The sequence below is a fragment of the Acipenser ruthenus genome, chromosome 15 (assembly GCF_902713425.1).
Source record: "Acipenser ruthenus chromosome 15, fAciRut3.2 maternal haplotype, whole genome shotgun sequence".
NCBI classification, from domain to species: Eukaryota; Metazoa; Chordata; class Actinopteri; order Acipenseriformes; family Acipenseridae; genus Acipenser; species Acipenser ruthenus.
In genome coordinates, this window is record NC_081203.1 from 29,333,076 (window position 1) to 29,358,104 (window position 25,029).

Genomic DNA, 25,029 nt, shown 5'->3' on the forward strand with positions numbered 1-25,029 from the left:
AGCCCAATCCCAGCTGGCTATTTTGTTTTAAGTGGTATTAGTCAGTGACATCCCCAGGGTTTAGAATAGGGAATGGAGAGGGGTGGTCTTAATTCACAGAGAATTATAGATGCAGTAAATTACAAGATTATCATTTGCACGAAGGTTCACCAAGGTTAATCATAGCAGACCCATACTAGTATTTATTTTGAAATTACTCCTGATAAACTTTGGATATTATGTTTTGACATTTAAAAAAAACATAGAAAAACAAAAATAAAATAGAGTGTTAATGGCTATCAGAGTCTCTCGCCTCTCCCACATGTTTTAGGTCGCTATGTCTTCACAAGGTTTATATCAAAGGCAGTTTTCTTTGCTATGTTTTTGTATTCTTGTTTGTTTAATGTCATTTCAAAATGGTAGCCCACAGTTTAAAAGATGCATGATTGAGTTAGCGAAGTTGCTTTACTACCTCTTGTCCATATAGAACCTTGGGAACCAACTGGAAGAGAACCAACCTTGGGATAACCTGAATTGTTCATGCCAGTTCATTAGCTAAATGCCTATTGGATTTTGACCAATCTCTCGAAGAATGCACCTTAGGTGATGTTGCTTTATAAACGGTTAAAGTGTGAGTTGAGAATAAACAGGACACATTTTAAAAATGGTGTTGCCATGACTGTTACTTCTGAAAATATAGAAGATTGATTTACTTCAAGAACATTTAAAAATGAAAAAAAGGTAATTCTCTTAATTAATTGTTTACATGGTCAGAGCAAATGTTCTACATGCTGTTTTCATCAGTTAATTCATTTTTAATTGGAAACTCCAGCAAGGTGAAATTGAAATTACGATGGGCTGTGGTAAGGTAAGGGGTTAACTTTGATCATCTTCACATTCATTACCTTGCAGAGCCTGGAGGGTCTTAATTTCCACTTGGCATTCATTGGTTCAAAGCTCAGTGGTTACTTTTTCCATTTTAGAATAAACTCAATTTTAGATAACACATTCAGTGCTGACAATGAGAATATGATTGTGGGCCTAACAGAGCCTCCAGAGGCAAAGGTGTTTGATCAATAGAAAACTCCTTTCTTGTGCCTCAATCGGGGGATATAAATTTAAAAAGGAAACTCTTTATTAGGAAACACTAAAATGGGACGAGAGTTTTGGAAAAAGACCCTTGGGAACTTTTAAACCAGTTTCATTTTCCTATTTGGCCTTTTCGACACAAACAAGCTATCATATTTTAACTCTTTGCATTCTAATGTCCAATGTTCTGAGAATTCTCTTTTGCGTTTGAGGATAATTAATGATTTATATTGTATTCTGCAATTCTAATTACATTTTACAGGACATTGAAAGTAGCAGCACAGAAAAAAATAAAATACTGATATACAATTCAGAAGTAACTCAACAGTAGTAGTAATCCTCATAGTAGTATTAGTATTCATATTATTAAGCTTCAATAGTGATCCAGTTTGAGTCAGAGCAGGTACAGAAGTACTGTATATCTGTAAACATACAGTAGAATGAAGGCTCATTTTTACAGTTTTGACCCAACAAAGCATTGAAATCATTTTCTTTTTTTTTTTTTTTAAAAAAGGACATCATTTCTCATTTGAATTAAAAAAAAATTGGGTTCCAGTTGTCTTGGCAACTAAACAAGTCTGATGGTTCAGGTAGGAAATATGTGAACGATGTCATTTTACTATTGCAAATCACTCTGCCCTGTTACTATTAAAGTGAAAATACACACAGCCCATGGTGACATCCCAGTGACATAAGTGATAAGTGACTGCAAGGCTCAATATTTTCTGTGACTGTGTTTACCAGAGTTTATGTACTGAAAGTTATGAAAACCAAGCCTAGGGCCTTGCACCTGATCTCTTTAACAGAGGCCAAAACTGTAAGCATGACAGACATTTTCATAGGCCCACTTAGATTGATCTGTGTATCACAGCCAATAGTGTAATAATGTCTGAATCATATAGAGAAGCTGAGACATCTGGCCCAACACCAGTCAGATTTCCTTTTTCAGCATCTAAACTGGTCCTGCATCAAAGAGGATTCTACACAGCTGCCTGCCTGTCTGTGTCTGAGATAAACAAGCTGACAGAATTGGTTCTGTTGAACACTATAGAGCTGCTCAGGATAGATTACACAATATGAAGCTCCAGTCTACTCCAGAAAAGAGAACATATTCACTACAGATGACTGACTGGTGCTTTGTAATCAGCTGTTCAGTTTGAATGACAAGATAGGATTTCATTTCTGGTTTCACCATTTTTTTTAAAGACATGTTCTCTCAGATGTTTTTTTTCATCTCCTGTCTCTTGCACTCTTCCTCTCTCTTTCAGACACAATGTTTACACCCCATGGAATTGCAACGTAAGTTCAACAGTAGCTTTTAGAAGGTACTTTTTCAGAATAAAATCCATTCACATGGGAGTAAACAGCAGTGCAGAATGTTTTTGATTTCTGTTTTATCAAAAACATTCAGAAATTCCAGTTCAGTCACACCAAAAATGAACCCTGTTTTTGCATTTTGGAATATTTTTGCAGAGCTATTTGCCATTTATGTGTTAATTTGGGGTAGGGGGGAAATTGATTGCATTGCTCGCAGGCACCTGGCCAGTCTACAGGGGTAATCCTAAGCCCTTCCCCCCCAGACGGCACTCTGACAATTGTGCGCCGTCCCCTGGGAACTCCCGTCCATGGTCGGCAGTGGAATAGCATGGACTCAAACTGGTGACCTGCACTCCACGCGAAGCGCCTTTACCAGATGCACCACTCGGGAGCCTCACGATTGCAAGAAATGTTAATTAAAAAAAAAAATTGTGATCAAAGTAGATTTAGAGTAGGTGCTTTCTATTCTAGTGGGCAAATGTTGAGGAATGTCTTTAAGTGCATTAATGTAACAATAATTCAAGGTATTGCATATTTTAACTTACCTGGTGTGCATGGAAATAGTTTTGAATGTTTAAAAAAATCTTTTGAATAGGCCAGGAAACAAACCTCAATAAAAATATTATTGTGTGTAGCATCCCACTATAAAGCAGTTTCTGATAGTTGTACATTTCTACAGATGTTATTTCCAAAGGGAGTATTATTACTGCCACTATAGCTTTTAAGGGCTGAATATGTAACTACTGTAATGCATCCTCCAACCATTTCCAACAGATGAACTGGGTCTTTGACAAGAGGTACTTAAAAGAACTACAAACCATCCCTGTTGGGGGATCCTGGAGGCATCATCAAAAAGATCTACAGGAATCGGCCTGGGTATGTAATTCACTGTACACCTCCCTACAGCATGAGCTGAACGAGCTAATAAGCAGAGGTCATGTTTCAGAACGAATCATGCTGAATCAGAGACTTTGCTGAAGTCCATCTTTAATCTCAGTAGCTTCACACAGGGTGTGGGATGACCACAGTTCTGATTAGGCACCAGTACCAAAACCTGCATTTCAGAGCTGCATATGTATATACATTGTTTTTAAGTTATCCCAGAGCAAAGGTGTGCATTTATTAATCAATAGCAATTATTGGAGCTGGATGCAGCATCCCCTACAATCTATAGGAGATGCATTTTTTGTTCATTGTGTCGTGCCTCCACCTCTCAGGTTTCATTGAGGTGCAATGCATGTTTATTTCAGTACAGTTAAGTGGCCAATAGCTTGTTTTATATTTCCTCCTACCCCTACTGGAATTGGAGCTGATGTTATGGAAGACCCTTTCCAAGTTCCTTAAGTCCTATATCATAGAAGTAGCATCAGTTGTACAGGAGAATGATGTAGAACAAGAAAGGAATTGCATTCTGGGTGATGAGAACGCATCTGACAAAGATCATTGCAGGTTTCCTGGGGCGGCAGAGAAAGACGGAGAGGTCGACACAGATCATTAATTACAATTATTATTATTTTTTTTATAATAATCGACAAATTAATATACAAAGAGTGCAGTTCTAAGGGGAAAGGAAGCAAGCTGGAAACAAAAGGTTAGAGGAATATAAGAAATGAGTAGCAAGAAACATACTGTCTGTAATTCTGGAGTGCTGGGAATATTCATTAAATAGTCTACTCTCTAGCAGTGTTAAGCTGAACTTTGGGTATTAAAAAAGCAATTAAAAACAATCCCTGTTGACCAGTGATCACATAGCATTTTTTTTTTAGTGACATTTAGTGTAAGGTAGCACAAAAAAATGGATGTGGTATTCTAGTTTCTCATTATTAATGTAAGCATAGGATAATTACAAATTCATAACAAATACTGAGTTATTCGTAGTAACATCATATGAAATGTGTATTTCAGCACTTTTAAAATAGTTTGATGGGCTCAATTCAAGAGTCACCAAATATACCTTATACAGGCACCTAAAGAGAATTACAGAAAAAATAAACACCTGCCAAATACTGAAGAGAATAAACAATAATTAGTACATGCTGCATTATTTTATTTTCCCCCAAATCCTATATATCACCCAGTACTTAGCCATCAGTGCCTGCATTTACAGTAAATCACACCTAACTATTAACTACAGACCTTATTATACAGCATATACTGACCTTGATTACACAAAGTCATTCAGAAGCAAACATTTAAACAGATGACGTACAGTATAGAAACCAAAAAAAAATACTTTTTGCTTCTTGAAACTTGAAAGACTAAACTAGGTTTTCACAGCCCTTTTTCTGGATGTTGATTTACTTAGTTCAGATTTTCTATGCATTCTATGTATTCATACAGTACATATACCTGCACAGATCTACAAATGGGAGAGAATTAAGGATTTTTAGCTTCTGCTGAGATTAATCACCTTGGTGTTTAAGCACCTGATCTCAGTGGTCTCATTAACAGACAGCGTAATTTGCTCACTAGGGAGTGCCATTACACCTTACTGATGTTTGACTCACACCAAGCAACGTGACAGAAAGTCAAGTTGCTATAATTGTCTCTAAACCGTAAAAAAAAAAAAAAAAAACACATTAGTAATGCCACTCACAAGCGTAATAAAGTCTGATGGGGAATGAAAATACTTAACAGGGCATGTTATTTAGGAAACAGGTCTGTGTTTATTTATTTATTTTTTCATAACAACTGTAATTAATCTCAAGGTTTAATTAGGTGGAAAGCAAATCTATCTGGTTTCTAAAAGGTTTGCTATTTAAACTGTTCCCTACAAAAACACGATCAGCACGAGGAGTCCTGATTCGGATGATGGGATCCTCATAAAAAAGAGATTTTCTCTAAACTTCAATAAATCCTTGCCGGCTGCCAACAAAAACAAACACAGAAATTCCAACAGGACAGTTGATGCACATTTGCCAAAGCGGAGGAGTGTATGTGTGCTGTTCCATAGGGAAAGACAGTAAACATTGAAAAGATCTCAGTCAGAAGGTTGTCTTCTCTACACCGGTTACATAAATCCATATTGTTACAATTTGTTACAAGAGGTTAAAAAATATACATATAGACATCAATATGTATATTTTTTAACCTCTTGTAACAAATTGTAACATTTGAGGGCTGCATTTTCAAAAACAATATTAGTATGCTTTTAGCAATTCCAGTCTTATCTCTAGAATATATTGATAAGTAAATTGTGAAGGTCTGTGCTCCGTTAGAAAAGAAATTAGGTATGCTTCTATCCCTTAGTAGATTTAAAACCTTGATAAAAACCCTGCAATCTTTCAAATCCTACTAACCTTGTTCTCTGCAGTTTTCATTAATATGCCTCCGAACCTATACAGTACAGACACTAAACAGACACAAATGTATATACAGTTGGTGTTTGTGGTAGGGATGAGGCTATGCACATGGAAGTAATGTGTTTTCGTATTTTGTTTGTTTTTCTTTTACTGTACTGAAGCATTTGAAAGGGAGCCAGATGCACTGCAAAGACGTGGTGGCTGTGTGTTTTGCTACTGCTCTTTTTGAAGAAAGACAGACACATCAGTCTGCACCCACAACAAAAGTTCAGATTTGTCTTTCCTCACAGACCATCAGAGACGTGTCTGGTTCTTACGGGGGTCATCTACCTCGTTAATTAATTGTGTACCTGTGAAAGTAACATTACTGCTGGGTGCCCCTGACTGACAGCATGTTACTAAAGCACCTTTCTTGAGCAGTCATTTAAGGCCAAACTTGAAACAAATCCTTGACCTAACTGTTATTTGATTTATATCAGTTACAGTAATTCAAAATTAATACATGACAAGTACAAAACAATCCTGACCTTTAACCACCTGGAGCATCGTTCAATACAGCAGGACTTCAAGTCCTCTTTTCAACCTCTTAATTGGATACCTGTAGCAGCTGCTGTACGTACAATATATCACACTTAACATACAATGTGCCCTGGCTGCTGGCATTATGTAACCCCTTTGAATACAAATGAGTATCTGTAAATAATTTTCTTCAAATACATGTTGAAACTGAACAGACTACTAAGTGGTTTCTCAATGGTTGACCTGCTGACTGGGGGGTGGGGGGGGGGGGCAAGGGGAGCAGCAGTATTGCCATAAAACACAAGTTTCAAGATAATTGTCAAACTGCAAATCTACAAAACACAAATGTACACAAATCATTAAAAAGTAACTCTAGGTCTTATCAATATCATTTTCAATTTAAGAAAAATTGCTGACAATGCAGATAGTATCCTCATAAGAAGGACGGTTATGAAAGTTAGTTGCTTTATAAAGCAAAACTGCCTCATCCTACTGGGATAATATGAGATAATAGAAGAAGAATAAATTACGATCCCACAAATCACCAACCTCTCTGTACTCTGGGCCTTTCTTTGCCCACAGGCTGCACTGTATCATGGCATTTTTATCACATGGTCAATTTAGCATGGGGGAATTTAATAGTGCAACAGCTTATGCGTTATTCCAAAGCCCTCCTTTTTAAATGAGTAGATCACGCATTGAAGCAAACCCTCCACATTAATTCACCATTATACAATGGACTTGCAGAGCAGTTAGGAATCAGCAGCAAATTCAATAAAATCTAGAGGGAGGGAGTGCAATGCTATTATTTTCTAACATGGACTACAGTATTAATATATATACACTGCTGTGCAAAAGTCTTAGACATGTTGCATTTTTCTACTCTGATGCATTATGAGCATCAACAATTTACTCAAAGCCTCCACTAGTGTTTTCTACTATTATAACAACCTTGACTTGCATAAAGAAGGAAAAACATTGAGTGAAATAGCTTGTATCACTCAATTTTCAACGTGTGGTATCCGAAGCATAATGAACAAGTACAGAGAAACATCATCTGTAATTGACAAACCCAGGACTGGAAGACCTAAAAAAGCTGTCTAACAAGGAGGAGCAATACTTGAAGAAAATATCCTTAAAGAATAGAAAGAAGACAAGCGTTGAATTGACAACAGAACTGGCAGAAGGCACATGTGTCATTGTCCATCAAATCAACAGTATGAAGGACACTCTTGAAATGAGGACTTAAAGGATGTGTTGCAGTAAGAATACTTGTTAAGAAAGGGGAACAAGACTAAAGGGCTAAAATATGCACAAGAACATAGAAAAGCAAAGCCAGTGTTGTTCACATGCGTGGATTACGGGGTTATAGTTTTCCTCTGCATTTCTGCTGATTGGAAACACCTTTCAGTGTGTACCAGATAAACTACTATTCCCCCATCATGTTCTATGTATTAGCACTAAGCAGACAGTAAAAACTCACCCAATAAAAGTACATTGAATTTTAGAGGCTTGAGATAGTCAGATGTTTCTTATTTGTTTTAGAATTGTAAATGTTGCTTTCTTCCTGTCAGAAAAAAATAACACTAAGGCAGATTTAGAGTAAATAGCTTTGAGAATCTAAAATAATTATTAATGAAATCAACATAGGGTATTTTTAAATGTACACTATATCATATAATATGTGATTACAATAAATAAACTTGGAACACGTTAAAACTTGGGAAAGTACCTCTTTATTTGTAACAGTGGTTTGACTGATTCCACTGTTGACTGCAGTCCAGGATCTCGCAGTTAACACACAGGCAAAGAGTGGATACAAATCCCCTGCGCCCAGGCGGCGGCTGTATTTCTCAACGCGCTTCATGTCAGTCTTAATCAGAGACTGCCACAGACGGCAGTAATCTAGTCTGAATCTATCATTCAATACCTAGGTGAGAAAAATTGGAATAAAGAATTCATAAGTTAAGTGTTTGTTGGTGTGGAACCACAAATCTGATTTGCAAGTTTCCAAGGGGGCATTTTGTAGATGCGGACATGATTGAAAAAGACATGGGATATTGTCAGCGCAGGAGATAGCTCTGAGCAGTCAGATATCATTTTTCAATGTAATTCTGTAAATTTCAGCCTTCAATTGAATTTGTTCCACTCTTCATTGTTGACCATACCCAACACTTTGTTTTTGTCACTAACACTAAATTCCAGAGGTTACATGCACAAACAGTGGGCCAAAATATGTTGATATACTACTGTATATGGAATCTATAGTACAGTATATTATAGCAAGTTGTGGTATTTTTGAATGGGCAAATAGCAATTTCCAAGAAGGAAATGTAAATATGAATATTTTAACAATAAAGTAACCATTAGAACATTCAGCCCCTACGTATAACTGAGGATGAAGAAACAGAGAAAGGAAAAGATAGAATGATTGACATAAACTCTTACAAAGCAACTTGAGACAACCTATACTTGCAATAATGATAAATCCGTTAATATGTTACATAACAACATGCATTTTTTCAGATGTTGGTACGATATCTATTATGTTTTATCTAACCTAGTAGTGATCTATGTTCTACTTGAAATATGTTCTTCAGTTAAATAGTTTGTAGATGGCAGTTTTTTTTTTGTTTTTTTTTTGTTTTTTGTATATACTCAGTCCTAACAGAACTTCCTTCTTACAACAATGAATAACAGAGTGTATAAAGTGATAAATTATCTTTCTGGAAGGCCCGCGATTGCAACACAAATGTCTTACCTGATACAACCCATGATCGAGTAATATAATTTCAGTCTTATTGGTTTTGGGGCATTTCTTTACCAGCACGTTGCCTGGATGTGGATCACAATGTACAAAACCATTCACAAAAATCATCTCGCTGTACATCTTCCCCAGATTCCGAGAAATCTGAAAGAAAGTAATACAAAAAGTTATTTATTTATTTATTTATTTATTTATTTATTTATTTACAGTGTGTTTGTGGCTCCTTTTTATCTACTGTAGATGAAGTGCAAAACTAGCTATGAGCTGGGATCAGTGAAATTTGTGCTCAAATTTCAATAGGAATCTTAACATACCGTACAGTAGTATTTTTTTGAGCTGGCAAAAAACAAGAGCTTATAGTTTGCACTTTAGAGCAAACCTCAATCCTAAACTGACCCCCATTCTACACTGAGGTCTATGTTAAGACCACCAAAATTATTTCACTTGTGATCTGACAAAGAGGGAGGCAGCGAGAGGGAGGGAGCGAGGGGGGGGGGGGAGTGAACTAGAGAAAGAGAGAGAGAGAAAGTGAGAACAAGAAAGCTAATGGCATCACAGCATAGAGAAGTTATTGATTTCCTTCTCTTAGACTGTTGCGTGAATTTGAGCAGCTTCAACATTTAAGCCCCCTGATCTATAGACTATTTTTGTAATTGCTTGATCAATAAACATATGAACTCTCCATAAGGTGAACGTTGTCTAAAATCTGCTTACACGTCTAGGTTTTCTGTGTGTGACACCCTCTAAAATAGTCATTATTTACAGCCCTGTGCATGTACACTGACAGATGATACACATTTTGTAACATGAATCAATGTAAACGTATCTGCCTGAGAGATCTGTGATTTATCAAAGCTATTAGTCATTTGGTCAGACTGGCTGCAGCAGTAATTCTGAATAGTATTTTATTTAGATTGAGACCGTCTCAGAATTGTAATATTTATCCTGGATTAAACACAGATGGGTATACGTATTAGAATTTATAAAGCTCATTGGAATGTTGTGCTCAAACCATGCTAGTATTAATCAGTAGGTTAAATATAGCTTACAGTAAAAGGGGGGTATTCTTGATACAGAAGAAAGCATTGCTTCCACTATATAATGTACAGTATGTTCTTTGTGTTCAATATTGGGGGACTGGGGTGTCATGGAAGTTGTTTCTCCTTCTAGGGCATCAAAACTAACAAGGTGTGCTCTTTTGAAGCCTGTCTTCCTCTTTGTCCATCTTGGTGTTCGCATATTGTAACTGCACCACAATGTGTACAAAATGCACATTTGGAGAGGTCTCGTACGTGTTCATGTCATACGATTGTTTCACAGTTTTATCCAGGCTGAGGGTAAACATCAGAGCTGGAATCCATTGTGATCTCTTTAAAGCACACCCAGGAGGCTGTGTGGTCCAGTGGTTAAAGAAAAGGACTTGTAACCAGGAGGTCCCTGGTTCAAATCCCATCTCAGCCACTGACTCATTGTGTGACCCTGAGCAAGTCACTTAACCTCCTTGTGCTCCGTCTTTCGGGTGAGACGTAATTGTAAGTGACTCTGCAGCTGACGCATAGTTCACACACCCTAGTCTCTGTAAGTCGCCTTGATAAAGGCGTCTGCTAAATAAACAAATAATAAATAAATATGAAACTCTTGTCTCAGCCTAGTTTGAGAAAGTTCTGATTCCCTTTAAATCATACTTAAAGTGAGCAAAGCCACACACAGTCCCTCAAAAGTAAAAAAAAGTTCAAAGCGTTCTATACTCACTGCAAAGAACATTGTAGGCAGAGAGCCCTGGAAAATGCCATGTTCTGAATGCAGATAAACAGTTCATGCTTCAGTTCATAAAGGAGCTCTTAAGAACACCCATGAAAAAAAAAACTTTCCCTAGCAAAGCATTATTGTGAGTGCTTGTTCAGATTTAGTTATTTTGCATTTACTAAATATTCTAAAGGGAATTGTTATTTTCATATCCAATTTAAATACAGAATGGGATGTGTCCCCATGTAAAGTAATTATGTAATCATGCCATGTACAGTACTGCATGGGATAAGTATAGGTTTTTACACACTGGGTTGCATATTTTCATTTGAGCAAATGTGCAATATGGAAAGTATGCCAATTGATTTTTTTATGAACATTTACTGTAAATAAAATCAACAACCATGGTGTTTTTTCAAATCAACTCCTAAGGCAATTTTAATTGCAAAAACGCCAGAAATCAAGATCACTATACTATTCCGGCCTGATAATTTTTGAGAAAAGATATGTGGATAAAATAGTAAATGGTCTTTACTGACAAATGAATTAAACAATTTCCGGGTTTGAAAAAAAGTGTATGTTCTCTGAACAAAATACTGTCCCTATGTTAGTTATACAGTTCCTTAAAATATCAGCTGCAGAGTCACTTACAACAACGTCTCACCCAAAAGACGGAGCACAAGGAGGTTAAGCAGTGTGGAGTAGTGGTTAGGGCTCTGGACTCTTGACCGGAGGGTTGTGGGTTCAATCCCTGGTAGGGGACACTGCTGCTGTACCCTTGAGCAAGGTACTTTACCTAGATTGCTCCAGTAAAAACCCAACTGTATAAATGGGTAATTGTATGTAAAAAATAATGTGATATCTTGTAACAATTGTAAGTCGCCCTGGATAAGGGCGTCTGCTAAGAAATAAATAATAATAATAATAATAATAATAAGTAACTTGCTCAAGGTCACACTGTGAGTCAGTGATTGAGCTGGGATTTGAACCGGGGACCTCCTGGTTACAAGCCCTTTTCTTTAACCACTTTTGTTTTCTTTTGCTGTTCCTTTTACACTGAACAGTTCTCTATTATTTAGGCATGAGTACTATCCCTGGGACTCTGGCGGATCGTTCCATTGTGTAAGAAATTATTTTATTTTTTTACATGGCCCTAACAGAAACCAGAGGAAAGAAATGAAAGTATTAATTCAGTGTGCAGATTAACTATAAACAGTTACATTATCTTGCCTGACCAGTCCAGTTAATTTAAGTTAATGGAAGTGGACACTGCAACCCTGAGTCCACAGCACTGGCAGTATATTCAGATACTGCATGCTGCTTCCCTCGCTTGGTATTCTGCTACTATTTGCAGTTAAATAGATAACATCTGTGAGGGAAAATAGCAAACAACATTGCTTGTGAAATTGAAAGGATGGTAGAAAACCGCAGCAGCTTCTCCACACTTTACCAATATACAGTACAAACTAATGAAGGGAATCAGTAAATACAGTACAGAATATTTCTACTTATCTGTAAACAAAATACAAGCAATCCTGAAGTAAAGACACAATAAGGGCACACGTGAGCTAAATACTGTTACTGTGTCCATCACCTGCCATACCCTCCTATACTGATACTCCCTTAAAAAGAACTGGTAGTTCATCCATACCTTTAAACACTCAATGATAAAGAAAACATATCCATTGGGAAGTCTTGTCAATCATATATAAGTCAAAACAAATTGTTGAAAGTTTGGATACTTTTGTGACCTGGGTTAGATATCGCCAATGTATAATGCAATATCATATTATAATGATTTGTTACATAGTAGAATTAAAACACATTATTTTAAAGCAGTGTGTTTACAGTTTATGGCTTCTTATACATTGGAAATTACTGGGACCGCTGCATTTTTTCCATTAGTTAAGCATGATATCATAGGCAAATTATTTCAAAATTAAAGAAGACAAATACATGGAGATTGGCAATCAGAAATGAGACGGGGAGAATTATGAGCAGGTAATTTAATATGTATTTATGCTGCTAAATATGGCTTAAACATGTCACCCATTTGGTTCATATTATTTTATACCCTGTGTTACCATTGACTACGTATTTGTATGCCTGGAACACTATTTGTTTAAAAATACTAACAAAGCTGTAAATATTTGTAATTGATTAAAGGTGTAATAATGGAGTGCAAAATGAGTTTTGACATTCAGGTTCAGCCTCTCGCAAAGACTCTGTGATGATTTTCCTCTGTCGCTTATGAATCGATGGTGCTGGGGTGCGCACAGAAAATAAATCCTATTTTCTGTCCCATTTCACCACGCTGATGAGCCTGTTCCCCAGGCAGCAGCAGCCAGCACGAAATGAAAGAAGATAAAGTGTCTGAACGCTGACAAGTTCACGACTGCAGAATACAAAAAGAAGGATAAGCGAGGGCATCCCTTGCTGGCAGAAAGCAAATGCACACAATTATTCCTGCTGTCTAAATATGTATTCAGAATGCCTGGGAAATAAAAGCAACGAGGCACGAGTTTACCGGCTCTGACATCCTGAATGATGAAACACCTTGCAGCAGCGTCCAAGAATGATTCAGCAGCATTCACTTTGGAAATAAGAAAATGATGAATAAGTGGTTTTATGGACGTTGCACACTCTCTCTAAAACAGGGCAGGCGTCCGCAGGTTTACAATGGCGTTGTTCATAATCTGAACCCACAAACCAAAAAATGACCTTGAAACTAATAATAAACCATAAAGAAGTTCCTCATGCATGTTGGTCATTTCAGACAGTACATTAAAGCCCTATTTTTGTCTGGCAAGGTTTGTGTTTACAAATTATTTAGTTATTATAGCTAACAAAATAATTCCACCAAAGGGACTTGTATTTTTTTTTATGTAGCTTATCAGAAGAAGAGATTTCACTATATAAGGATCAGGAGCTTTATTTTTGAGCTGGGGGTTGAGCTGCATTAAGGACCTCTGACCAGTACACTACAGAAATTATATTACCAAACTCCCAGTAGAAGGGTTATTTATACCCTGGCTTGTTTTCATGAAAACATGATGAAAACGTGTGCACCTTCATTAATGAGTCATGAAATCAATATCAAGTTCAGATGACTAAAGTAAGACGCATAAAAAGAAATTATGTTATTTAAACCTTTCTGTCTAATGGCGTTACAGTTTGACTCTCACAAATCATTATCGGGCAGAAAGCTTCCCTTTTAGTTAAAGATGTTCTAAATGTAATGAGCTCTTTTCAAATATTGGCACACATCTGGCTGATTCTACAGATCTTTAGGGTGACATCAGGCTATCCTTTTTATTAGTCTCTAAATCTCTTTTTTGCACTTTTTAATTAGTTGCTGGGATTGTGGCCTTGTCTTGTCCACTGGCCTCGTTCGTACAACGGAAACAATTCTGTATAACAGACGATCCTCTTACTTGTCAGTCTAGAATAAAAGCAGCTATTTATGCAGCACTGGTTTAAAAAAAAAGAATGTTTGCCCTTTGACGCAGTGGCTGACTCTCCTAGCTTTCATCCATAATCACACCAATCCCCTTCCAATTTCCATACTGTTCCATTTTACTTTCCTTCGTTACGTGTTACAATTGAATTACTGGTATTTAGCAGATAATACACCAGCTATGTGTATCTGATGCTTGGCAGTGAGTTTCCTGGACATCAGTACCTTGAATTCAAGTCTGGATGAAGCCAGGCTAATGGACAAGAAATGATGATAAACTAAGCCCTTAAAACACCTTACAAGAGTCTCATACGGTTTCCAAGTGTTACACACTAAATGTAACTATCCTGTCATGAATACCACAGCTTGCAGCCCTTCTTACATACTTCTTAATAATTCAACAAGAACTTTGAATATTTCTCTGGTTTTAAGTGTTAAATGTCCTCCTCCATTGGAGTCCAGTTCTGCATCCTTATTGTTTTTATAGTAAATTAAGTTACCCTTATTGTACCCAACCCTTTCTCATAAAGTGAGTTTTATGTAGATACAACTGTCTAGAGGTTCTGATGTGGAATGTTGTTTAACACTCAAGGTTAATTTTAGTAAGAAAAGGCCAGAAAGGCTTGCATGAGTGAAAAAACAGCTGCTCATTTTCTGAATGCATTTATCCTCCATTGTGTCCAGTCCATCTTTATTTAGTGAAGCTGATGCTAATCATTTAAGACTATTGAACATTCTTTATCACAGAGCTGCCAGACACACCATGAATTGCCACACGTCCATCCAGCACTGTACAGTACCTTAAGCACTAGGTATGGAAGTGTAGGAACCCCTGAACAGCACTTGAGATCAGTGGTCAAACTTTATGCACTTGATCAGCACTCTAGATACAGGTGTCTCCACTATATTTCTGTTGCTGGTACGTACACACACACACACACACACACACACACACACACACACACACACACAGACTCACAGCAGTAGAATGCATCTACTTACTATTAAAGTTCAGGAAGCAAAACAGACAGACATGTTTAAGATAGAAGTCTGTTTGCCAAAAACATTTTTTTTATACTAGTAACATTTTACAACTAAAATGCTGATATTTTGAACAGGGACTATATTTTAAAAGACTATATTGTGTGACACTACAGCTTTAAATGCTTATAAAAGATAGGTAATCATACAGCTTAAAAAAAAGCAATGTACAATAGAAATGTGTTCATACTAGGATAAAATTTGCACATAAAACATTTAAGTGCTATGCACAGAATACCATTCCAAATAATGTACTGTGGCAGACTAAAGGCCTTTTTTAATGTATTGCTGTTTTAGTATGCAAATCCCCTTCAGTCGTGTTCCTTGTTATCATGCCAGATTAAATGTTTGAAAGCGCAGTGATTTGATCTGACAAGCAAGTTGTGAGAAGGTTATTTAACAGCCTGGACATACACGACTCAGTAATATAATAATTTCTCTGCTGGAGAGACATGCAGCACAGCACAAAACATCCAAGTCACAGCTATTTACAGTGGTGTTAGGACACAAGGTTATTTCCATAAGTGTCATTCAAAAGATCCCTCTAATATTAAAGAGTGTGTGTGGTGGCGCAAAACTTAACTCAATATGTGGCTTAACCACTGATCTATACATGATGAGAAATGTCTGACATTCAACAGACCTGGCTGCTCTCTTCACTATTAAGTGCAGTTACAGACCATTCAAGGATTGTGTGCAATCTAACCACATGCCAAGGTACTTAACGATTGTCCAATAGTAGTCGTTTTTATCTACTTGCACTCACATAATCAGTTATGTGAATTCACTTACCATCTGGTCTTGGCTACAACTACCAAAGAAAAGAATGTGAATCAAAATGCACTGCGTCTGTGCTCCCATTGGAGTGCTTCCTCTGGTGTTATTTTACTTTTCCTAGTTAGAGCCAGCTGGACACACTAACCAGCTTTACAAATGGTTAATGGTTACGTTTATCTCACATCATACATCCCTTAACTTGCCACCATACTACACTCCCTGTGAAACGGGTATTAGGACCCCACCTGAAACACGAAACTGCCTCTGCTGCACATACTGTAGAGATGAAAGAGTCGTGTCAGGTGGGATCTAATAAGTGCTGCACAGTGACTGAATTCACAGTAAGTAACTAGCTTCAAATGATATTTTAAGGCCTTGTTTTATATTCCCTTGCTTTGTTACAGTGCTTGTAACAGGGGCAACAACACCACGGGGGCCAGGGGGGTCATGGCCCCTGCACTTTTCCGACAAGGGGGGTGAGTATATAGTTTGGACCCCATACTTTTACTCTGAAAAAATAAAGCTGCCAATTTTAATTTTTTAAATGTCCTCCATGTGCCAATGTGGCACTGTTGTGTATTAACACGCTTTTTTCTTAAACTGTGGTTAATTTAAATTAGAACACACTTTCTATGGTCACAGTGTGATACACTGCTGTTACGTATTCTGTACCCTGTCAAAGACAAAAGATGAGGTTAAAAGCTCTATAACCACTGTAACAGGGAAAATGTACCATCACTGGCCTCTCTGGCACATGTGTGCGTCTGCAGGAAAGAGCCAGGCACACCGTCTGAGACGCGATGCCAACTTTGTAACTGTGTTTCCCACTGTGTTTTATTTAGCATTTTTGTCTTTTGTTTATGCTCCAGTTTGTGTAGACGTGCCCGTGATGTGAGGTCGCCAGTTTCCGTCAAGCCTCCATCACTGTTATTCCAGTCCTTTTTATACCCGGGAGCAGGGATATGTCTTTGTGTACCCTCTCCATTGACAGTTTGATAGTGTTCTGTATTAAGGCTGTAAAAACAGCTATTTGTCTTTCAATGTGACTTTTGAAAGAGAGTTTGTTTTAAGATTTACTGTACTATGTTTGTAATAAAACCACTTGTCACCACTGGGGAGCTCTGCCTCAGTTTTGCTCCTGGCAATAAACCTGCCAATTATCCCTTCCTCCTGCATTCTGCCATTCTCCACTAGTTTAGCTAAATCTTTACTTTGTATTAGTAGTGTAATTACATATCAGAGTTTTATTAAACTGATCCTGAAAAAAATATTGTAGCTTGAAAAACACAATAACCATAATTTAAATTCATGATGTTCTAAAATCATGATCATACACTTCATACAAAAGAAGGACAAATGTTTAGCATGGTATTTGTTCCCTTGTTAATTTGAGCATAAACTGACTAGAATTTAAGCTATGCAATTCGCATTTGAAAATCCCATCTTTAGACATTGGCTAATATCCCCATATGTTTTTAAGCAGCATATATAACCATGGCTATAAACATAGACGCTCTTTGAAAATGGGATTAAACTAATAGAACCTCTCTAAAACAGATGTGTAAGGTTTCATGAACTGCAAACTTGATTTAATTGAGGAAACTGTTCTTTTAAAAAAAGCAGTGCTCAACAAAATAATCCTTATATACATTCCTGATTATATATATATATATATATATATATATATATATATATATATATATATATATATATATACACACACACAAATTTAATGTCGAATCTAAATTAAGCTTCAAAACTTCAGTATTACAAATACAATGCTGTTTTCCTTTTTTTTAAGTTATCACACAAATCACAACATTTTAATGATCTTGCAATGAATAACCAGAATCAGCAAAAAATGTAAATGTTACTCTAAATGGTGAATGCCTTATCAAGCTATTTTGCATGATTCTCAAAAATAAACAGAAACAAAGAACCACTGTTGTAACCAATGCTATTGACAAAACAATTTCCAACTGTCATTTTCCTTTGGTTGAAATACTGGTCGTTGCCTTCTCCAGTGAATTTCTTTATAATTTTCCTTAAATGCATCCCCTGGTGCTATCTTTTTCAGTCACTGCTCCCAGACCGTACAGCCACCAGCCAAAAATAATAACAAATCAGCCTGTGCTGCTAGTGGTCAAAGCGGTCAGATTAGGTATCAAAATTCTTGAACCTGAAGTGCTGCCGCAGCCCTTCCAGCAATAACATTAATTTCACTGAAAATGAACCAATAACTGCGGTTCAAGGCATTGAGTGGCAAGGTTGAAGGCTAAAGACAGAAATGAAAAGCGTTTGAAATCTAAAGATATGAAGCGGCTACATTACTGGGCTGAATAACAACCCAGAGGGGATCTGGTTTAAACATTAAGCATTGACTGAGTGACAGGCTAGGTGGAATTTCAAACTCAGGAAGTTTAAAGTAACAATGTTGCCAGTGGTAGTTAAATCCTTAACTAAAATATGGTGGTGCAGTACTTTCAAAGTGAAACAGCACTTAAATGTCAACTTCTAGAGACCCATAAGGAAAAAGAACAAAGCTTTTCGGTATTGGTCTGACCTAACCAATATATCAATTAGCTATCTCAATGGAGATAAAGTTAGAATATTGGAAAAAATACAAAAATCCATTGAGGAACAGGAGCATCTCCCAACTTTCACAAGCAGATAGGGGAGCCAAACTGCTTTCAGAAAGGAAGAAGGCCTTAATTCTTTATAATACCGTAATCACATTACCTATTTATACTCTTTGATTATATTAACTTCCCGTTGTTTTATCTTTGAACCTATTCGTGGACTTGGGACAATGAGACAGATAAAAAAAAATGCAACAATCCTATTTATTTAAGAAGACCACAATACATAAAGCACCTGGATACACAGTCAGCATTGCCAATTAAGATCTGTGGTAAAACAGTTACCCTAATGCTCTCAGACATATGTGATTGCAATTAATTTGATGCTTAGGTACTACTTTGGTAACACATTATGTAAATTTAGTTTCCAGATGCGGTTCTGCTTCAGCCCAGCTTGTGAGGCAAGGTTTAAAAATGACAATGGTTAATGAGAATGACCTTCTAACTAGCAAGCATTTCAATTAATTCTGAGGCCTGGTTTGTTTGTGCTCATCCCATGGGGTTACATGAAGTAACCTGGAGATAAGACAGACTAAAGCTTACAACAAAAATATAACTTTCAAGCAAATTAAAATAGGATTCCAAATATGAATTCAATTCTAGTGGCTTTTGTACAACAACCCAGGGTGGTAAAAAACAATAACATCAATTTGGGTAACAAGAGTATGCAGGTTAATCACATGCATAGCTGACAAAATAGTACTGTGCAATTAATACAGTTTTTATATTGGTATAGACCACTGCTTAACAGATGGAGCATTTCTCTGTCAGTCATAGGAAGCATGACAGCACATTTTTAAATTGATTTATTTTTAGACAGACTGCAAAACTGTTGAAATACAATTACAATCTTATACAGATTACAAATTTTCTATGAATGAATTATAATGTTTGACATTACTTATTATTTGCATTTTCCATGTAGCATGTAGTTTATAATGTTGTGTGTTATTTAACTATTCACATCATATTTAGAAAAAAAGCTCCAGCACAAGTTCTAACTTAAGGACTCCACACACCGGAATGTGTCATACAACACACCGCATTACGACAAAAAAATAAATAAAACATGTATTTTTCATACGAGCCGTTCACACTGCCTGCGATGTCACTGGCGACACTGAAGCGATGCGAAAAAATAGCGATTGGTGTCTATTTTTGCAATTTTGTCACACGGTAGCTAGCGAACTGACCAATGAGGAACAGCTTCCCTTGTGTGCCTTCAGTAAACAATGGCGGAAGAAAAGAGAATTTTTGCAGTATCAAAATACCCGGAGCTGTACAATAAAGGACACACAAATTATGAAGACATGGCACTGAGGGAGACCATCTGGCAGTCCACTTCCAGGGAACTGGGATAGCTGGTGTGTATGATTAGTTTACCTTAAATGAAATAAGTATTCTGAAAAGCTATTATGTATTCTACATTTTTATCAGCTGTATATCGCGTGCGCTTCTCGTCACTGGTGTGAAAGGTAGTGAAAAGTAGCAAAAGTAATATTTTATACAACCCAGTGGTGATATGCAAATCCTTCACTTGTATTCCTTATATCAAATGATGTAATAGGGTTTGGGGGGAAAACTTCTGATGTGGATGGCCTTTTCCCCTGGTAGCTCAGGATAGGGCCCATATGTTCATCAGAAAAAAAAAACAATCATAGAACTCAAACATTAATAGGTCAGGGACCAATCTAATGAATGTTCACATCAAGCCTAACCACAATGGAGAAATACTGCAAAGTCTAGGGTCCTTAATTGTTAAGGATAAACAGTTTATTCACCAAGACACAAACCATAATAATAACAGCAAACCCCATAGCAAAGTAAATTGCTTTATATTACTTTTCACCTCATGAGACATTATCTACAAGGAAGTTGTTGGTTTTGAGACATTTAATACATGTTGGATTTAAGTACCAATACTTCATGGTTATAGCTTAACTCCAGTGCTGGCAGGGAATCTGGTGACAGCTGTGTATCTAACATGATCATTATTATATTCATCATAATAATCACATAAATAGTAACAGCCACAACCTGAAAGAATGCTAGCTGGATGAAAAAAACATCTAAATTGAAGTTAACATTGGACAAAGCCATCTGGCTAAATGAAATCTAAAAGTCTGCATTACAACAGATTGATTAGAAACAATAAATATGTGTATGAAAATCTAGGGTGAACAAAACATAACTGAATGGTTTGTTTAAAGCATAGCACAGCCACACAGCTGGATTTAATTGATGACTTGAGAATGTGTTTGTGTTATTGACCAACAAATCTGTAACTCTATCTTGCAAATCTGTCTTTGTGTTATGTTTTGTTTTTAACACACTGACAAATACTGAATACATTAGAATAATTTCAGTTATTTTCAGTTGCACTGCTTCAGTGAAAAATAAGTTAGTACTTATGACATAGCGATAACAATACTTCTTGATGACTTCCCAAAATATTTGAAGTTCAAATGTCTTGAGAAAGTTGTCTTATTCTGTTCACTTGTAAAAGCTGCTACTTAAAATTTGGAGAACAGATTTTTATCACCAAGGAATTGCAGGCAGTAATCACTGAGGAATGGCCTTATATATACGTAACAAATAATTTAAACACCTTGAACATTCATTCCATCCTTTGCCATATATTGTACTGGCAAATGTTTACATTTTATTTCTCCAATTTCTGTATATAGCCACTAAAGTATTTTATATGGTAACATAATTAAAACATTTGGTAAGGTGAAACAGTGATAAAGAGATGTCTAATAACCGTGTTTCCAGAAAGTGTTACTGTTAGCCTGTCACAAAGACGGCCAGAGTGGGTGGCGTCAGACCAGAAAGGAATACACAGAGACGGTGGTTGTGATGATGAGCCGAGTGCAATGGCTGCACTCAGCGTTTAATAACAAAATAAAAAGGTTTTAAACGGTACACAAAACAGGACACGGCACTTGCGCCAAAATAAACAGACATACAAAACGGACTAACACTAAACAAATGGTGCACGGACAGACAAACAAACACGGTGAGAACAAACACTTATATTTACGATCTTTACTTCTAATTACTCCTTTCTCTCTCACCCGTTCTCCTCTTCCGAACACCCAACCCCGACTGCAAGAAATTGTGCTGGGATTCAATTACTAATTAATTATTCACTTGAATCCCAGCACGTGAATTAATTCTGTGCAACCCCGTGCTCACATATTACATTTAACCAGCACGTGAAGTGATTTGTGCCCTCCTCGTGCCTAAATACAAATCTACCTTTTTAAAATCACACGTGAAACACAGACCCGTTTATATCCCGTGTACCAATGACTATACACCAACATTAACACACGCAGCATACAACACATAACACACAAATGCACACAGGGGCGGGGCGCTTTGCCACATAGCCCTATGAATATTCTTACACTGCTAGGTAGACTGCAGCAACACACACCAGGCTGAAGGAGAGAAAAACTAACTTTGATCCTTTTTGCTTCACTAAAAGATATGCACAGTCAATTAAGATATATCTCCCACCCACAGTCTCCCTATGGGGATTGGTAATGATGGGGATTTATATTTTATAAAAATACAAACATCGCTCATCACTTTACTCTCCATTGAATACATTACAACACGAAGCAATTCTTTTTTAACTGTGAAAGTTCACGAAGCAGCCCCATGCCCTTCAAATCATTTGAGTAGGTTTTTTTGCTGCATACTGTAATGGAAGCCTCCAACTCCAAAGTAAAATGTGTGGAAATCCTACAGTGTCAAAAACGAACAAGAATACATCATGATCCCCATCACTCTCCTTCAAAAGCTCTCAAACAGCAATCTGCAGGTTGGGACACCTAACTGTTACTGCGGCCAGTTATCTATCTTAAATGACCGCTGAGTCAGACATTAATAATAATAATAATAATAATAATAATAATAATAACAACAACCTCTATGTGCGGGTGCTTCCACTGCATCTATTATAATAATCAACAGGGCTTAAAATATCTCCATTTTTTGGTCCATTGTTTACAGTACATTGGGAAGCATGGTTATGAGGTTGGAAACAAAGCTTCTCAAACACCTGTTTTCTTTAATGCACTGTATATAAACTCCTTATATCTCTAAGATGAACTGATAGAATAAAGCCCTCTTCACAAATTCCATGCACGTCTCCCAGTACAGAGAAAAGTCTATTTCAGCCATCATCAATCTTTTGATTACTTACACGCCAGCTCTCACACAGAACCACGGAGATGCCACAGCAAGTTAATAATTCTATCCATTTTCTTGGGAAGACTCCATCATTTATTATGTTCGATATCTATTTCATCAGCTGTCTAATAACTCTCATCATCATTGGTTAATGCTTCAGCCAATCTTTCTTGAAGATAAAATACTGTCTAATAACATTTGTTTACTTATTTTTAAACTTAAAATAATATAATGTGGACTGCTATTTATGAATTGTATTGGAGGGTTTTCCAAGGTCGTGAATGTAGGAATGATCATTATTATGCAAATTATTAACAACAAATCATATCACTGGCTATGGTGTGAGTGTGTGCATATATTTTTGTCTCCATTCCTATCTAGCATTCCTATCTATCTTGTTTTGGTAACAAACTCTTTTTGAGAAATAACATGGAGACCTCTTTTTTTTTTTACACATTTCTCAACACAATACACTAATACTTCATTCTTATAGAACAAGGGTGTGCATGAAGTTGAAGCCTAATTCCCAAAGGATACTTTTGGTATTGTTGGATTTGGGGCCTGGCCGAAGGACATCTGTTCTACAGAGGATAGTATGTGTGGAATACATGTATGACTGCAGGACCAAAAACCCCTCTCTGAACCCACCTTGACAAGCAGATGTTGGAGTGAAATAAGCAACCTCTCCCATGCTCACAGTAACTGCACAACATGCTGAGTCACCACACCATCTGGAGTGATGTTCAATTAAAGTGGCTGGTTGACATGATGCGGTTGTGCTTCCCCCCCACCCCACCCCACTATACATAACTTACTCCAAATTAGCCTAGACTGTTACGACCAAAACCTGGTTCCAATATAAAGGCTGTAAACGCCTTAAACAAATTAGTTTGGGGGCCATCCAAGTTGCTAGGACACCAGAATGCTGCCTTTGAGCTGTACATACAGTCCTTGGCCAATACAGGCTTAGTGTTTGATGAGATATTCTCAATACTGGCCTATTTTCCATCCTCAGATATTATGGTATCATAAACCTCAAATTTAAGACCGTCTTCAATATAATGTTTCTATTGTTAGAGAATATAATTTATTCAAGCTGTAACAAAAGAATTGTGAATATTGCAAATACGGTGCTATGGTAATGAGGAATACAGATACTGAAACATCTGCAGATTTTCTGTATCATCAGCTTCTAGGCAGGTCTTATAAAGCAGTTAGGAAAAGGGAGTAGTGGAAACATAACACGTTTCCAGGTTGGTGACTTACTAGTAAACTAAAAAAAAACACCTTACCTATCCTTTGACTACATATCTATCTTAGAGATGACCGAAGCTGTTTGACAATAATAATTGAATAAATACTGTCTTTGTTTCCACTTCCCCAGTGGTCTTCTCACCACACACACACATTGAACACTCTCTATAAACAAAGTTTTGCCTCTCTAGGATTTCTATTTTTTTTTTTAAAAATTTTTTGCAAATCCAGTGTACTAATTAGATATGGTTTCCTCCAGCTTTAATCAAGTTTGGTACTTACCAAGAGTTGCTTGGGGAATTTGTAACTAGTTAGGCATCAAGAATGGTCCTGCAGACCATCTTTCAGCTATTTTATGGAGCATAGAATGAAACTATACATCATTGGCAATGACAGACCAAGCTTTTTAGCCATGACCATTTTGTTTCAGTTCTCTTTTCTGCGTAATTACCTGCAGCTTGTTTGCGAACAAACCAACGTGACAAAGCCAGCTATCTCCTGTCATGGAATGCTTTCCCTATCGGTTAAATTGTCCATGAGACTCCACTGTTTTACCTGTATATCTTGTAAATGTAGTTGCTGTGCATCACATGATGTACAGCTCGGAGCGAAAGTCTTCTGCTCCCACACTCTTGGAATTGGCATCTCAGCCCATTGTATTGGATGGAAAGGCAAAGGCTGGATGATAACCTCACAGTTTAAAGACGAATGCCATACCATTTGACTAAAGAGCAAGCTCTTTAAATCAAGAGGTAAGTGCATGGCTTATGCTTATTATTTACTTATCAGCCACATGAAGGACATCCATCACAAGTGTCTTCAATGAGTGTTTGCCTGGTATACAGTTCTATTGTAGTAAATACATTAATATCATAGGGTCACACAACAAAAAAAGTGACATCAGACAATGACATTGCTCTTAGCTCTTATTCAAAAAGT

General features: G+C 36.9%; 1 protein-coding gene across 9 annotated transcripts in view; it reads right to left on the reverse strand.

The window, feature by feature from the left end:
• adck1 (aarF domain containing kinase 1) overlaps window positions 1–25,029 on the reverse strand; it is a 112,116-nt gene that overhangs the window by 12,968 nt on the left and 74,119 nt on the right. For 7 of the 9 annotated variants that reach the window (XM_058987804.1, XM_058987803.1, XM_058987802.1 and 4 more), the window contains 2 exons: window positions 8,968–9,117; window positions 7,939–8,136 (listed from right to left, as the gene is read on the reverse strand). The exons of 1 other annotated variant lie outside the window; for it this stretch is intronic. In XM_058987804.1, the coding sequence (XP_058843787.1) occupies window positions 7,939–8,136; window positions 8,968–9,117 (348 nt within the window). The remainder of the gene's footprint in view (window positions 1–7,938; window positions 8,137–8,967; window positions 9,118–25,029) is intronic. One more of the 9 variants, XM_058987801.1, reaches the window with a different exon arrangement.